The sequence below is a fragment of the Puma concolor genome, chromosome A2 (assembly GCF_028749965.1).
Source record: "Puma concolor isolate L17-30 chromosome A2, mPumCon1.1.hap2, whole genome shotgun sequence".
Taxonomy (NCBI): Eukaryota; Metazoa; Chordata; class Mammalia; order Carnivora; family Felidae; genus Puma; species Puma concolor.
Window position 1 is genome coordinate 15377269 of NC_141668.1, and position 17470 is coordinate 15394738.

The window sequence follows — 17470 nt, forward strand, 5'->3', positions numbered from 1 at the left end:
TGTCTGATTAGTGTTGCAGATTTATTGCCCAAGTTGGGAGTGGCCGTGAACCCTGTGCTTGTTTCACTAGTGCACCGTGAAGACGACCAAGATATGGACTCTGGTCGTACATCTGGCCGGGAGGCCAGGTGAGGCCAGAGAGCCAAAGCCAGGTAGCACGAAAGGGGACGCAGGCTTAGGACGGCGTTTCTGTGTGTGAGGGGAGACGTGGGGCCTGTAGACTGGGCAGTGCTCTTTCTGAAGTTAGTTGGTGGGCGTTTTGCTGCTGGTTATATTAATTGTTGTACCTTTTACAGCAATAAATGGAACAAAAATGCTTAACCCGTTTTCCTAGTAATGTTTCCACTTATAAGGAGGAAAGCGGGCTTTAAAAAAGGAGGGAAAAGGATGCTCTTTGTGTAATTGCTACGACGTGGACTTGAGCGTATTACAGATGAGTGAATACGTGTTGACTGCCTGCTCTATGCCAGGCCCTATGCTGGGCGCTTCCCCTGGCGCCGTTTAATTTCATCCTCAGAGCGGTATGAGGAAGTCGAGGCACGGCTAGAATGCGCCAGCACCGAGTTCCGCCCGCGAGCACGGGGCCCCCGAGTGTGTGCTGTTCCCACTCCACTCTGTGGTCTCCACACCTGTGTTGGGGTCACTCCCTCACAGGGTCATGTGGTCTGGACGTGACCTGGGAATACCCTACCAGCTCTGCCTGCCGCTCAGAAAACTAGTGAGCGAAATATCAAAGCTTCGATAATTGACGTGCTAAAAAACGACAGTTGTTTATTCTCTTTCTATAGAAAAATAGAGTCTTCTGTGTCTTACTGTGGGAATGTTGGAAAGGAACAGTCTCTCTCTTTCTTAGGTGCAAATTTTGTCTGACACTTCACGTATGTTGAAAGTATGTTTGATGTCCCAAAATAGCAATGAGGAGACTCTCTAAGAGAATTCCGTGGGGTGGCAAAGGAAGGGTGAGTCATTAACGGAGCCTGGGTGATTCTGAGCCCAGTGAGAAAGGCCCGTTTCCCAAGCCAGCAGCCCTACCTGCGGTGGAACCGAACCGAGAGCAGAAACGGCCCCCATGGGGGAGCCCAGAATGTGATTTTGTTTTTTAAACTGCATAAACGTTGAAACAGAAAGGCCAGGTAGTCTGCCTCTTGTCATAGGGCATGTTGCCGAGGGGACGGTGCCAGCTTCAGGGGAACCGGTGCCCACTAAGGGTGTGGGGTTGACACAGAAAGATTCCTGTACAAATGTGGAGACAGCGCCTACCATGCCCAGGTACTGTACTAGGTGCTACAGACAGAGCTGTGACGTGGGGACAGGGCGGGATGGGGCACACACTCACCCTGCCCTGTGCCCAGAGGCCACCCCGGCCTGTCCACTTACCAAGACTCCGCTCACACATCTCTCCGGAAGCCCTCCCTGCTTGGCCCCTTCTCCCCCCGGTTAGTTTCCCATCATGTACTGGGCACACACTTTGGCCCATTGTACATCAGCTGTTGGCATGTCTTGCCTCCAGCTAAACAGTGAACTCCCGGAGGGGCCGTGGGGTCTGGTTTATTTATTTTTTGATTCTCAGCACGGTGCCTGACACAGAGACACTTAGGACATGGCAGTTTGGATAGTCAAGTAAGTGAAAGGATGCACCTTGAGCCAACTTCTCAGTCACACTAACCATTGGTAAGAATGGCTTTCACCTCCCTCGGGAGTGAACGAGCCTCAGGTGCGCTGAACCAAAAGAAACAGATTTTAGGCTTGCGTCTCGACTTCAGGGGCTCAGAGCCTTATGGACCAGCAGAAAAGGGAACAAGGCATCTGCGAGATCACAGCAGAACGGTCTTCGGTCCCCCAAGGATTACTGAGAGCCGGGTGAAAAAGCACCTTCCTTACTTAGGCCTGGGTGTTGAGCAGGTATTTATGGAGCAAGTGAGGCACAGACCCTGCCTTCCAGAAGGCTTAAGAGGGGGCAGGTATGGGAACATGTGTTGGGAACAGCAGGTGCTCGGTTCATAGTTACTGGACTGCACTGGTTATTGGTGCTGACGCATTCATCCCCTGGCACGGGCAGCACGGAGAAGGTGGGCAGCCTGTGTCTGAGGAGGAAGGAGAGGGGCCCGGCCTCTGCAGAGATGTGATCAGGGTATCACGTGTGCAGAGAAAAGGAATGAGGAAGAGTCTCGGGGTGGGTTGGAACAGGTTGAAACCAAGGGCAAGAGACCAGTAGGGGGTTAGGGTAGAGGCCTACACCTCGAGCCCTTTCCAGCCCCTCCGGGACCCTAGAGCCACCTGCAAACCCCTGCCACTCTCCTTCTTGCTGGAATTCGGGAGCCACGGCAGGCAGGTGTCCTCTGGGCCTCCGCTCCCACCCGCAGAGGCCTTCTGTCCCGCGGGTGACACCTTGCTCCTGGTGCCTAGCTTCCATTCTTCCACCAAGATTGACCCCTTCTGCTCCCCTTTGTTTATGCTGCCTTAGAACTTTCTGCCCAAATCTCATATTTTAGTGCTTTCTTATATTTAATAAAGGTTTATTCAATCAGCAAATCCTTATCGATTGAGTGGCTACTAAATGGCACGGACTGTGCTGCCCTGTGGACGTAGCAGGGGGAGACGGACAGTAGCGGGTTATTGGGGAAGTGCTGTAAAGTGACATTTACGGCACCGTAGATGGAGACTAACTGGTGTCGAGGGATGCCTGTCTGCGGCGGTGACAATTAAGCTGAGGTTTGAAGGATGAGAAGGAGGCGGCCATCTGAGCGCCGGTGCAGGGAGCCTTCGAGGCAGCAGCACAACACTGCACGAAGACTCTAGGCCCAGGAGGAGCCTAGAAATGGAAATGGTAATGACAGTGGAGAGCAGAGCAGGGAGGTCCTGAGGGTCACGGAGGGATTCAGGGTTCAGCGGGGAGCCTCTGCGGGGCTGAGAGCAAAGGGAGAGGCGGTCTTTCTGCTCGGGCAGCTGTGTGGACAGCGGATGGAGGACGGAAGGACGAAAGGAAAGACCCGCCGGGGAGCTCCAGGTGCAACGGGGTGGCCAGGGCCAGAGGGGTGGCGGTGGAGGTGGAGAGTCGGGGCCGGGCCGAGAGATACTCGGGGGCGGCCACATTGAGGCCTTGGTGGTGAGGATGAAGGGAGCGGAGGGGCTCGGAGAGCGTCCCGGGTTCCCAGCATGGGGAGCAGGCGGGAGGGGCCGGGATCCCATTCAGCGAGATGAGCCCGGCAGAGACAGGGACCCGTTGCCGCTGGGGAGGGGAGGCCGAGGAGAAGACGTCCCTTGCGAACATACTAAGTTGGAGGCGACTGTGAGTCATTCCCATGGAGGTGCTGGGCCTTCAGAGTGTAAGTGCGGAGCAGAGAAGAGTCCAGCGTGGAGATGGACGTTTGGAAATATGAATGGAATGTGGACGTGGGGCTGCCATACAATTCCTCTGTCAGCTTCCTGAGGCCGCAGAAACAGTCCCCGCAAAACACAGGACTGACCGCAACAGCTATTTACTCTCCTGCTGTCCTGGCGGCTAGAAGTCTGAAATCAAGGTGTGGGCAGGAACATACTCCTTCTGACGCCATTTGGGGAAGATCCTTCCTTGCCCCTTCCACCTGCTGGTGGCCCCAGGCACTCCTCGGCTGGTGGCAGTATAACTCCAGTCTCTGCCTTCATCTCCACGCGGCTGTCTCCCCTCTGCGTCTGTGTCCCTGTTTCCCTCTTCCTGTAAGGACACCTGTCCTGTTGGCTTAAGGGCTCACCCTACTCCAGTGACATAATCTTCACTGGTCACATCTGCAATAACCCCGTCCCCAAATAAGGTCCCGTTGTGAGGTACCGGGGATTAGGACTTCAACATGTCTTTTTTGGCATTTGATACAACTCAACCCATAACGGTTAACCCAGAACAAAGATGAAAAGAGAGGAGACCAGGGGTCCAAGGGCTTTGCCGTCCCACAGCAGCTAGCTAGAGGACAAGCCAGCAAAAGAAACGGAGAGGCAGGACAGCTGTGGGAGCGTATGGTGTCGTGAAAACCACACTGTGTGTTTCAAAACGGGACGAATGTCAACCGTGAAAGAAATACGCAGCTCTCGGGTCAGAGAGGGAAGTTGACCCGTGGATGCGACATGACAACGTGACCCTGGGGGTTCGGATGGGCGTGGCCCCTGAGTGGAGACCCCTCAGTGGAGTCCAGTAGGAGACAGGTGGCAAGACGGGAGGTGGGGGGGCGGGGGGCACAAAACAGTGGAATTGCAGGAGACCCCCGTGAGGTTCGGAATAGGGCGACACCTGCAGGGACACGGAGGGCTGGAGAAAGGACTTGCTTTTGTGTTTGCTTCGCTTTGTTCTCGTGTGCTGTTTTAGTTCTTAAAATGGGAGATGCTGGAGCATGTCCGTATTGCTTGAATTAGCTCTGTCTTCGTGTCTGCAGGTTTGGCTTGTATACCAGTAGTATATTCGACCTCATTTGTCACGTGTGCTGGTGTTGGCGTCCAGCACTGGGGCCCCTAGGGGACAAGACTCCGTCTCCTATTTCTTTTGTCCCCCGGCCATCTAGCCTGACACTTGAGCATTTGTTCATTATGGTCACAGCAAGAAAACTATCCTGCTGTACATACCCTGGTGCCACGCATGGCTACCACTTCACGTTCTAACAGAAAACAGGTAGAGGGACGCCTGGGTGGCCCAGTCAGTTAAGCGTCCGACTTCAGCTCAGGTCATGATCTCATGGTTGGTAAGATGGAGCCCCACATCAGGCTGTCTGCTGTCAGCACAGAGCCTGCTTGGGATCCTCTGTCTCCCTCTTTCTCTGCCCTTCCCCCATCCTTGAAATAAATAAACTTAAAAAAAAAAAAAAAAAAAAAAAAGAGAAGAAAATGGACCGAGAGCCGTCTTCATAGGCCCTATTCACATAACGTCAGTTGACAAAAACCATGGCTGGTGTTTCTTGCCAGAGCACGTCACTGAAGCGTCACTCTTGTGTGTCGGGTTCTGTCTTGCACATCCTCAGGGAACAGAAGCCAGGAAACGGATTTCCACGGGTTCCAAGTGGCCTGCTTAGGGGCATGAGAACCAGGTGATTAACCTGATAGGAAGGTTGGCCCCATGGTCGAATCCAGAGATGTCCCCGTGAGACCAGCCCAGGCTGTGTTCCTAAGACCCGACCTGGAGGCTACGAGGGGCAAGGGTCCTGGTCACAGGAACAGGAAGACAGAGGTGCGGAGAAGCTTGTCCTGTGTCAGCAGCCTGCCCGAGGGGGGCTTCGCGGGAACCGGGACAGGACATCTTCTCCAGAGAAGAGGTCTGAGTCTGCATGTGGGAGGAGGCAGGTGGACACGCCGACCCTGGAGCAGAGAGGGCAGAAAGGAGGGCAGGTTCTGACACACACCTAGTAAGAGTGTGTGGTTTTCTCTGTCATGTTCTTTTCGGATGTGTTGTTGTTGTTGTCATTGTTGTCGTTGTCGTTTAAATAATCCACAACACAGGACAGTCCAGCAGAGACGTACCTGGAACCAGCACGGGCATCCCTGGTGCGGCCGCGCCACAGGGGCAACAGCAGCATCCCGTGTTCCCGCGCACAGTCAGCACCTGGGATGGGAGGACACAGAGACCACAGAGCTAGGGTGCAGCGCCAGGCTGAGCCTCCATGCCAGCAGTGAGCTGAAGGTTAAGTAGGGCCAGTGGCAGCTTGCACCCCCCCACACACACACCCAGAGTAACTCCCTCCCGCCAAGCCTGGGAAGAGACCCACCCAGCCCTGGACTCTGGCAAAAGGATGTCGTGCACCCAGACTGATGACCAGGGCACTCTAGAAGCACCCGGCAGCAGTGCTGAGTCTCCAGCCCTAAGAAAGCGAGGGCACTCCTTCTTCCGAAAAACCAAGACGTTGTGACAAAACATGTTGGGTTTTGTTTTTCGACGTTGTTATCTAGAGCAAAAAGATCAGCAACGAGAGCAAATGTAAAAAAGCATAGGGAGATGCTTTCTTAAGTGGGGGAGATTCAGCTTGACACTCCCAAGACGAGTGGGGCTGTTTTGGCCGCAGCCTCGCTCCTTCCTCCTGTGCTAGCTGGTGAAGATCACCCAGACAGAGCCGCCTCCCCAGCTCCCACTGCTCACGTGCCAGGCTCCCGAAAGGGTAGGAGAGTGGCATCTTCTGGCATTGCTTAATCAAGTGGGAAATTTACAGAGAAAACAGAAGCTGGGCTAATGCATTTCATTATCAGCCGAGCGCCTTGAGCCACGTTTTTTCAAAGCTGGGTTCATATCTCATACATTTGAGCGTGGTTTTCTCCAAAACGTACCCCTACTTCATCACGACACGTTCTTGGAAAAGAAAGGGCGCCGTGTGGTCTCCTTGGTTTTCGTTACTAACTGCGTGTGAAAATTTCCCTCTGAGTTTAGGTGGTTTCCTCCAGAAGCTCCAGCATGTAACCTTGTCTATCATGTGAAGGGACATAATCCCACAGGCAGGAATGGGTTTATAATGGAGTTCTGACTGGTACCCAGACTATAGACTCATGAACGGGGTTGTATAACTGAAATATTTGAAGACATTTTAGGAGACTAACTTTTTCAGAAGCTGATGATAAAAAATAATAATAATGTTTCCTTACAAAAGTGTGATTCAGACTCCTAAGAAGGGGGAATCATTGACATTAACAAATATTGGATTTAATCCCCTTGTTCTGGGTAGAGGCGACCTGTTTTCTATATTGCTGAAAATAGAACATCTATATTTCAGAACTCCTTTGTAAAAACTGGGCATTCTCTATGATTGGTTTCCTGGGTTTTCAGTTACAAAAGGTAACTCCCAGGTATCTCTAAAGCGGTTATTAGCTCATCCGACTGGAATATAATGGTAATGAAGTCAATGGACGTGGTTCCCTTAGATCTCTTCTAGAGCCACAGATCTACCCTTCATCTCAGCCAGTCATCTGACCATGCTCCCTGCCGACAGGGAGGACCAAGCCCAAGAATGGAGGGATCACTGCCACACAGTGCAAGAACCACAGGCCCTTTAGAGGGGAGCAGTAATGGCACCCCAGATTTGAAAGATAGGGTTTTATGTAGAATTCATACACAAATTGCTACCTGCACTTTCAAGTTGCTAATGATTTCTCTCGTTCTTCCTTTGCAGGGCCCCTGAAATCATCCTTGGTCTACCATTTTGTGAGGCAATTGATATGTGGTCCCTGGGCTGTGTCATTGCTGAGCTTTTCCTGGGCTGGCCGCTCTATCCAGGAGCTTCTGAGTATGATCAGGTGGGTCCAGATAGCTCAGGTGTTCACAGTAAGCATGTCCTTTATAACATGACCTGTGGGTGGGATTGTGGGGTGTTTCCTTGTCTCTGAAACCTTGCTTCCCATAACTGCTTTTCTCTTATTCCTCTTTCTTTCCCCTCTTGCTTCTATTACTTCTTTCTTTCCCTATAAAATTGTCATTTTTCTCAAAGGCACTAGAGCCATTAGTATACCATATGTCCAGTTACAGGAAACGCCCTGACCTCATTCTCCTCTTTTCTTGCAGATTCGGTATATTTCACAAACACAGGGTCTGCCAGCTGAATATTTATTAAGTGCAGGGACAAAGACAACTAGGTTTTTCAACCGTGACACAGATTCACCGTATCCTTTGTGGAGGCTGAAGGTAGGAAGAACGTCCCCACCACTCCTCACCCATGCCCAACACTCAGGGAAGAAGGGCACCATCCAGTTGGCGGGGAGCTCTTGCCATTGCCACACTGATCCTACTTTGATTCGGCCAAAAGCCCGGGAGAGGGGGCGACCGTTGTTGATCCATGAGGTAGATGAATTCGAATGTCCGAAAGAACCGCTTTGTTTGGCCAGCTGCCTGCGAAGCTCAGATCCCAAGTTCTGGTGGCTAAACTCCTGGGATGAAATCCCAGTGAACCATAATGACTTGTCGGGTGTGTGCTAGAGAGAGAAATGAGCCCCACCTTGTCCTCGAGGAGCTCCTATTCCAAGGACGTATGCAGGGAGCCCCCCACCCCTCCACCCCGCCGTCACAAGTGCCCCGTTGCTGGTAGGGGTAGAGTGTGGGGCCAAGAGGAGGGAACCAGAGGGTCAGGAGGAGCATTTGAGCTGGGCCCTAAAGGGGGAAGAGTGTCTTCCAGGCAGAGGAAATGGCCTCAGAGAGATGACGTCCTAAGGCTCCGGGAGGGGTCTGTCTGTCCCGGCCGGCAGGTGTATAGCACATCACTGCACACTGTCAACTCCCGAGTGGTTTTACTTTAATGCAAACGTATTTTGCTTTCACTTTGATCTGTGCCTAGCAAGGAAAATTAGTGTATTTTCCTGAGAAGGGGAAGATAATGCAAGTCTTAAGTATGCTTTGTGTTCATTTTAGGTAGTTTTTTTTTGTTGTTGTTTTTTGGGGGGTTTTTTGACAAGAGAGTGGGTGGGGGTTTTTTGTTTGTTGGGGTTTTTTTTTTTTTTGTATGTTTGTTTGACAAGAAACCACAGCCAAATTCTAATAGGATTTAAAGATAACGTGTGGCCAATAGTTGCAGAAGATCTAGAAAAGAGATTTGAGAGCTAAGCAAGCACTCCGAGGCTGTTGATGAGGGGGCTGGCATTCGACAACTGTGAGAGCTAGCAGCTCAAGGTCACGTCCAGTAAAAAAGAGTTCGGGGGTGGAGGAGGGTGAGGCCAGGCAGGGGCAGGGTTCACTTTTATGTCTTCATCTGGAGCCTCGGTCCTCCTTGTCCAGCTGTTTCCGGGATCAGAGCCTGGATCCTAGCAGCTCCTGGTATGCCCTCCTTGAGTGACAATGTGAGCATCCATGGATGCATCCAGAAACCCACAGTAACTGGAGACAGCAGCTTCCTAGACCAAGGCCAGTGCAGGGCACGTGCATGGTCCAGCCTCAGGCAGAGGGGCAGCACAGAACAGACGCTGGGGCCAGATGCTGCTTCCCGGCCACGCGGCCTTGGCACACTCCTGGAGCTTGCTCTTCCTGCTTCTTCCCTGGAAAGTGGGTCGGTGTTTGTCCTCCCTAGGATGGTTGTCAGGAGTACCGAATGAGTTCTTGTGCTTTACAATTGTGCCTGGCATGCGGTGACAGCTATCTGTATGAGAGCTTGAGAAATAAAATTAAATTACAACTTAAAACCATGTGGAAAAGGGCTTCTGCTTTTCCACTTGTGGAATCTTACCTTATCCCTTAAACTTAGGGGAGAATGTAGGGTTTTCAGGGATATGGCATATCTTGGCCATCTTGGAACCTTCTGGATATGATTCAGAGCAGGCTCTCGACAGGTCTTTGTGGGAAGGAGAGAAGAGAGATGAGTTAGTGTGGAGGACGAGTTAAGTGTGCAGGGCACTTTAAGAAGAATCCGAGTGTCCTCTGAAAGATGGGAAAAAGACCCTCCGTGAGAAGCAGAAACCAGGGTTTGAGTCACAGTGAACAGGAAATAATTCACATGACCACTCAGCTTTTGCGTCTTTTGACCAGACACCAGATGACCATGAAGCAGAGACGGGGATTAAGTCGAAAGAAGCAAGAAAGTACATTTTCAACTGTTTAGATGATATGGCCCAGGTAAGCCCCATGGGTGAGTATGCAGTCCTACCCCTTAAAAACCAAGCACAGCAAGAGTTCTGCGTAATAGAAGATGGCGGGTAGAAATTCACATTACTCACCTGCGGTGGTCGACGTTGACCTTGAACAATGATAGGTCACTCCTAGTAAGAATAGCATTGGGTTGGTGCAGCATTTTCAGAACCTTACAGCCGCCCTTTACTGGTTCCCATTTGTAAAAAAAAAAAAGAAAAAAAAAAGAAGAAAGAAAGAGAGAGAGAGAGAAAGAAAGAGAAAGAAAGAAAGGAAGGGAGGGAGGGAGGGAGGGAGGGAGGGAGGGAGGGAGGGAGGGAGGAAGGAAGGGAAAGTGCTAGCCAATCTTACTGATGTTTTCATGAGAAGAATTCAAGATCGTTAGTACATCTGAGTTTACTGCCCACGACTCAGTGTATTGGTTCCCAAGGACTGCCCTAACAACGTACTGCATGCTGGGTGGCTTCAGATAGTAGATATTTATTCTCCAACAGTTCAAGAGGCTAGAAATTTGACATTAAAGTACCACCGGGGCCATCCTCCTCTGAAGGCTCTAGAAAGAAACTGTCCCATGCCTCAGTCCTAGCGTCCGCTGGCCCCTGGCAGTCCTCAGTGTTCCCTTGATGTGTAGCTGACTGATCCCAACCTCTTCACCCTTCTTCCTATGGCCTTTATTCCTGGATTTCCTCTTGTCTCTGTGCCCAAATCTCCCTCTTCTTTCTCTTATAAAGACACCAGTCACTGGATTTGGGACTCATCCTATTCCAGCTCACCAGAGGGATCACAGGTTCTCTCACCTTTGTGCCCAGAGAAAATTCTAGAACTTCAGCTGTTTTTAGTGTAAGGACTAGTCTAAAAGCAGGGCAACCTAAAGAGTCTTTCCTAAAAGCAACGAGAAGTACAGCACTAGACCAATAAACACTAAGCACACTTCTTCCTGAGGGTGAGTGGAACCAGAAATCACGATTTGAGTAAAGGGTACTTGTCAGTTGATTAGAAGCCTAGATTGTCTGAGAAAACTGAAATTACTTTCCATAGCATGCCTTGGAAAATAACGGAAAGCACCACACAACAGGCCTTTCAAAAACCATCCGAGGCTTACTCTTGGAAGAAGAATCCTGGGTTCAGATACCCTGCTGTCTTGGCCAGAGGTGATCCCAGTGAGCACAGGGGCTAAAACAGTTCTGGCGTTAACACAGGGCACTACCAGAGGACAGATAACACTGTAGCTGGAGGAAGAAGGTTGGCCTCTGAAGGTTAAATGCATAACCCTTTTTGCATTTCATTTTTTACTACTTGGTTGTAGTTCTCGTTTTTTCAATTGTGGTAAATTATACATAGCATAAAATTGGGGCACGTGCATGGCTCAGCCCATCAAGTGGCCAACACTTGTTCTCAGCTCAGGTCTGGAGCTTGGAGTCTTGAGTTCAAGCCCTGCCCCAGGCTCCTTGGCGGGTGTGGAGCCTACTTAAAAAAGAAAAGAGGGGCGCCTGGGTGGCTCAGTCAGTTAAGCGTCCGACTTTAGCTCAGGTCACAATCTCGTGATCTCACAGTCCAGGAGTTTGAGCCCCGCGTCGGGCTCTGGGCTGATGGCTCAGAGCCTGGAGTCTGCTTCCCATTCTGTGTCTCCCTCTCTCTCTCTCTGCTCCTCCCCCGTTCATGCTCTGTCTCTCTCTCTGTCTCAAAAATAAATGTTAAAAAAAAAAAAAAAAAAGATTTAAAAAAAAAAAAAGAAAAAGAAACAAGAAAAGAAAAGAAAAACTGACCGTCTTAACCATTTTTAAGTATATAATTCAGTAGTATCAGGTACAACCCCATTGTTATACAACGAATGCCCAGAAGTCTTTCCATCTTGGGATTATTTACCGTGAGGTGTGGTGCGAGGTACATTTCAGTTTAACTGATGGAAGCGGGTACAGGGCATGTCCTGTCACTTCTGTGTATTTTCTAGAACGGGCAGCGACCCGCTCCCTCCGCCACGCATGGCCGCCCTCTGCCTTTCCTGGAGAGGAAGCAGCCACCGCCTGTGGGCAGTAACAGCCCATGGCAGTGCCTGCAGCAGGACCCACACAGCCTTCTGGACACTGGGAAGGGGTGACAGACATGGGGATGGAGTTCCCGGCAGAGAAGAAGGGAAGCCGGGGGAGGGGCGGCCGAATGGGGTTTTGGTAACCTGTCCCTGTTTGCCTCCAGGTGAACATGACAACGGATTTGGAAGGGAGTGACATGTTGGTGGAGAAGGCAGACCGGCGGGAGTTCATCGACCTGTTAAAGAAGATGCTGACCATAGATGCTGATAAGAGAATCACTCCAATCGAAACCCTGAACCACCCCTTTGTCACCATGACGCACCTACTCGATTTTCCCCACAGCACACAGTAGGTGTCTTGCTCGATGCTTTTTACCAGGGGTCAGCAGACTTTTTCTTTAAAGCCTCAGATAGTAAATTCTTCGGGCTTTGCGGCCATATGGTCTGTGTCACAACCGCTCTACTCTGCTGTTGTAGCTGACGGTTGCCGTGGACCGTACGGAAACCAATGAGGGAGGCTGCGTTTCAATAAAACGTTATTTGTAAAAGCAGGCGGCGGCCAGATTGGGTGGCCCTGAGCCACACTTTGCTCTACACCAAAAAGCAGGGAACGGGAAGCGTGGGAGAGCTGAAGGCTGGGTGAACCCGCCCCGGGGGTCTGTACGTAAACGGGGTGCTCACAGTGGCGGCACCTGGGAAGCAAAGCCACTTTCAGGGCCAGAGGTCACTCCCAGAACCGTTCTAGTTTGGATCTAGGTTTGTTCGTCCACTCATTCGTCCCCGCAGCGGGCTGTGTGCTGGGGTGCAGCGTAGGGCAGAGCAGTCGGGCCCCTGCCCACCGGGGCTTCCAGTCTGTAGGTGAGAGAAAGACATCACGTGGGTGATCCCCCAAGAAGCAGGCTGTTACCAGGGAAAGCAGGCTGTAGTCGGGGCCCGGCAGGGCAGCCCCCGAGGAAATGACCGCCGAACGACTAGCGACAGGTCACCAGTGAAAAGGCCGGCCAGGGGAGAGAGGGCACTGCCCGCGCAGTGACTGCCAGCACAGGGCCTGGGGCTTGGAAGGAGGGGAGGCCTCGGGACGAGCCGGGTAAGGCCCCGTGTTAAGGGTCTGGGTCTTCACCGTAAGAGCAGCGGAAGTCACGGAGGGACTTCTAAGCAGAGGATGGCTGGTTAGAGCTGCGTTTGACAGAGACCGGCCTGCTGCTGCACCATCAGGTCAGAGAAGCCCGGGCAGAGTGCCCGTGAAGGGAGGCAACGTGAAAGCTGCTGGTGGCCTGAGAGAGCCGTTTGCGGGGAAGCAACGGCCAGTTGAGCAGGCTGCGGGACTGAGGGGAGGGGAGGGAGAAACAGGAACGACCAGAGGGGCCCGACGGGGTTCTTCTGACACGAAGGGACCAGGGCAGTTCAGGGTGCTGGTGGGATGTGTCTGCAGCACGAGGGATTGAAGAGAAGGATGCGGAGGTTTCCGAGAGGCCGGGAGGCGCCAGGATGGCAAGGCCAGCGTCACCGGGGCGGGGGGAGGGACGTGGGTATCGGCAGGCGTGCTGGCCTGGCCAGCGAAGTGGATGTTCTTCAGGCAGCTCCTGTCTTCCCTTGTGGAGAGCAAGCCCGGGTGGTCGGGGCAGGAGGTGGCCGGGCCAAGTGGACAGAGCAATAGGGGAACAGAGCGTGGCAGACGTGAATGGTGTGGAGGGTAACCGGGCCCCAGGTGACGGCAGGGGGACAGCAGGTTGTTACTCAGGGTCATCCGGGCTGGAGCTTTGCCAGGCTGTTGAGAGAACAAGACAAACTGACAGGCTTAGGACGTTGGCAAGAGAGCGGTCATTTTCCCAAATGATGGCTGTGGGAGGCTTAGCTGTGAAGGGAAAGGAAGTGAAGATAGAGGGGCCAGTGGGGCCGAGCAGGTTGATCACCTCCGAGATTGGTGACTTTAGCAACAGCCGAATGAGCCAGATGGGCCAAAGTGTGGCCAGGAGATGAGACACTTGAATTTGCAGTTTGGGGAAGTGGGGAAAGGGTGGCCAGAATTGACCACAGGCCACTGGGATAAGAAGTGAGGAGCCAGCATGTCTGACCTCTGAAGCCCTGCCTGGTGGGCAGGCAGTGGAGCAGAGGCCCCGGTGCCCGACGGGGAGAGGAGAGGCCGGGGTGGCAGAACGGAGGGAGGAGGAATTTGCAGAGGCTGTAGTAACAAAGTACGCTGAAGGCTGACCCACTTCAACAGCAGACGTCCATGTTCTGACGGTTCTGGAAGACCAAGACCAAACACCAAGATCAAGGTGTTGGGCAGCACTGTTTCTTCTAAGGCTGCTCTGCTCAGCTTCTAGATGGCCGGCTCCTCCCTGTGTCCTCACGTGGTCCTTCTCGACACGTGTCTGTGTCCTAATTTCGTCCTCCTCACGGGCAATTGGATTAGGGCCCACCCTGATGGCCTCATTTTACCTCTGTAAAGATCGCATCTCCAAATGCAGCCACGATGGATTTGGGGGCAGAGTTTACCCATATCAGAGGGTAATGAGGGATATCATTTCAGCCTCTCAACCTGGAGGCACTTGGGATGTGAAAGAACAGATAGTCCCATCCCTGGAAGTCTGCAGGGAGAAGCGGTATGCTCAAGGGAGCACCAGATTTTAGACGGGGTTAGGAGGAAACAGAAATACGTGAAGAGGCTGAACATGAGAGAGACCTTGGCACATCCTGGCTGTTCCTGCCACGGCCAGAGTCTGATTGGGCTGAGTCTCAAGGCTGGACTTGACCTTATCTGGTCTGCAGAAAATGAGTGGGTGGTACCCTAATTACCTCCTCTGATTTCAGTTCTGGTCCTTATCAGTTGATGTTGAGCAAGTCAGATCACATGGCAACAACCACCAATGTCCAGTTCAGAGAAGGAAGTTGGACCCCTCCCTCGCAAACTCTCATTACAGGATTTGTCCAATTTTGGGGTGGTAGGGGTAAGTCAAGGAGTCAGTCTGCGCCACTAAAGGAAGGCAGACTCGGTGATTTTCTGGATAGGACTCCCATGAGATCAGTCTTCTTATATTCAGGGGTGAAATGGGACAATTGTGAACCAGCTATAGTAGATGTGGGAGATGGAGTGGTGCTCTCCAGACAGCTCCCAGTTAGCCCTCTGCACTGTCAATGAGACAGTCATCTGCACAATGTCAGGGCCGTAGCTGAATGACCTCAGGGTCCTGCCTAGCTCTGAATTCTGTTAAGGAAGCAGCAATAGAATGCTTCACTGTACTTGGTGAAGACCAAGCATGGAGACCATGAGCATGAGCCTCAAATTCAGGATTTCGTGTAGATCCAAGAGAATCACTGGCGATTTAGAATTCGGAAAACGGGCCCCGGAAGGAAAGACAGGCCTTTAAGCACACCTAGCTTCCCTGAGAGTAGGCGTAACCCCTAAGGGTCCCTAGAACGGGCTGGGAAGACCATGAGAACAACAGGGCGAGAAGAATGCTCCAGCCCCCACTCCTTCCGAAGACCCCCACCCTTGGGGCTGGGCCAGAGCTGCCCCCACATATAGATGAACAGGTGAAAGCGACCCCACTCCTTTCTCCACACCAGGATTCTAGTGCACAAATTCCTTAAAAGCCATTCTGACAGAATTAACCCAGGGTGTAAGTGTTTGCTCTTCCTGAAACTCAAAACTCAGACCATTTTAATTAGAAAATTCTGCGTCTAAAAGCTTTGGGTTGAATTGTCACAAAACCATATAATGCTTTAAATACATTCCAAAAAGAATACAAAATGCATCGCTTTATTCCTTCAGCTTCCATGTGAAAGCACTTGGCAGTTTGCTTGGCACTTAGTACATGCCCAAAACTGTCGGTATCACCAGCATTATACGTAGTATGTTTTGGCTATTCATTACCATAGAATATGTTTTCCTTTTTCTCCAGGGTGATCAGTCGGTAAGTGTTTATTTCGTGTGCACTGTGTGGCCATTTTAAGTAGTCATGAGCTCAGAAAGGATTCTTCGGGCATGTCTAAGTTCGGAATGCCTGTCGTGGAAAGGACGTTTCGGGATAGCCCTCAGGCACCTGCTTGGCCCAAATTATAGCACACCCATAGCACACATGCGTAATCTCAAAGGAGTAGAAAACTAATATTTTATTTATATTCAGTTATTACATTATTTATAATCAGTAGCAGTACTTAAAATTGAAATCTAAATGTGTTTTACTATCCTGAATGTTAGCATTTGAGGAAAAGTAAGTTTAATTAGAGAACAGAAGCGGGGCACCTGGGTGGCTCAGTCGGTTGAGCGTCCGACTTCGGCTCAGGTCATGATCTCACAGCTTGTGGGTTCGAGCCCCGCATCGGGCTCTGTGCTGACAGCTCAGGGCCTGGAGCCTGCTTCGGATTCTGTGTCCCCCTCTCTCTTTGCCCCTAACCCACTCGCATTCTGTCTCTGTCTCTCTCAAAAATAAATAAACGCTAAAAAAAAAAAAAAAGAAAAAAAGAAAACAGAAGCGAATGAGAAACAGTGTATAAATTCTGAAGGACACTTCATGGTGGATTTTCAAGAGCTCCGTGGTTGAGGCCGCTGTGGCTTTCCTTTTCCTTGACGCTGGTGTCAGCTGCATTTTTAGACTTGACTTTCATAACTAGGGTTCTGTTTTGATTCACAAATGGAGGAAGAAAAAGAGGGAGAGAACTTCTATTTCGTGTAACTCAGCAAGAACGAGGAGAGCAAAAGGGAGGATGAAGGAGGTTAAAGAGGATGTGTGTGTACACACGAAGATGGCTAGTAATTAGCTCTTCGCCTTGGCAGATTCCCGACCTGTCCTCCCTAAAACTTAACACCTTTGACTGGTAAACAGGGACAACTATCCTGTCTCCCTCCTGCGGGTGTTGTAGGACTGAGTGAAAGAGTGCTTGCAAGCGACTGCCACACTTCTCAATAAATGTTGACCACTATTATCCGTTATTACTGGTATTACTGTTCCCATTACTGTTCCCATTACTGCACTGGAACACGTGCAGTTCCAGTGGGGACAAAGAGTGCCAACTGGGTCCAGATACGGGTTTGGCTGGTTCCTCGGCTGTCCCCTAGATGGCGCTGGTGCCCCAGAAGCACAACGAGTTGTCTTTGGTAAGGTGGAGGCGGGAAGCTGCTGTTTAATGTTCCCAGAGTAAACCATACACCACCCCGAACGCTGAGAATGATCAGTGAAGTTGGTCCAGCAGATCAGCGATATGAGGAAATGCAGCGAGAGCCGTCAAGTCTGTTGTGCTATGGAGAACCTTTGCCCATCCTGGGGGAAATTCATCTGAATAAAACTGACTTGAGCAAATGCAGACTTCGCATGAGAAATCCAGGAAATTTAGACCTAAAGTTAAGTTTTCCCAGTGGTCTTGTTTACTAGATTAACTGTTCTCTCCCTTTCTCTCCGTCTTCTCCCCCCTTATACTGCGTTACCCTCTTCTCTTTCCCTTATGCCTCTGTCTTTTGCATGAACAGCGTCAAATCATGTTTCCAGAACATGGAGATTTGCAAGCGTCGGGTGAATATGTATGACACCGTGAACCAGAGCAAGACCCCTTTCATCACGCATGTGGCCCCCAGCACGTCCACCAACCTGACCATGACTTTCAACAACCAGCTGAACACTGTCCACAACCAGGTGAATGGGGAGCAAAGGGGAAGGTGGGCAAGGCTGACTGTGCATCAGGAATTGTATTTTCCCACCAAACCTAGTCAGGAGGCCAAATTCCTCCAGTATCATATAGAAGAGACAATATGCACAAAATTCCTCTACTGTCGTGTTTAACTATGTAAGAAAGTGTTTGCTTCCACGGTTATTTCCTTTGAGAGACCCAGGGACCCTGTAAAGGTACTCTTTCTGAGATAGTACCTCTTAGGGTTTCCCTTGGTCCTGAGGTGG

At 51.2% G+C, this 17470-nt stretch overlaps 1 protein-coding gene across 4 annotated transcripts in view; it reads left to right on the plus strand.

Moving 5' to 3' along the window:
• Nucleotides 1-17470, plus strand: part of HIPK2 (homeodomain interacting protein kinase 2) — a 190394-nt gene that overhangs the window by 120833 nt on the left and 52091 nt on the right. For all 4 annotated transcript variants that reach the window (XM_086688795.1, XM_086688803.1, XM_086688816.1 and 1 more), the window contains exons 3-7: nt 7113-7236; nt 7502-7621; nt 9449-9535; nt 11741-11925; nt 17047-17209. In XM_086688795.1, the coding sequence (XP_086544921.1) occupies nt 7113-7236; nt 7502-7621; nt 9449-9535; nt 11741-11925; nt 17047-17209 (679 nt within the window). The remainder of the gene's footprint in view (nt 1-7112; nt 7237-7501; nt 7622-9448; nt 9536-11740; nt 11926-17046; nt 17210-17470) is intronic.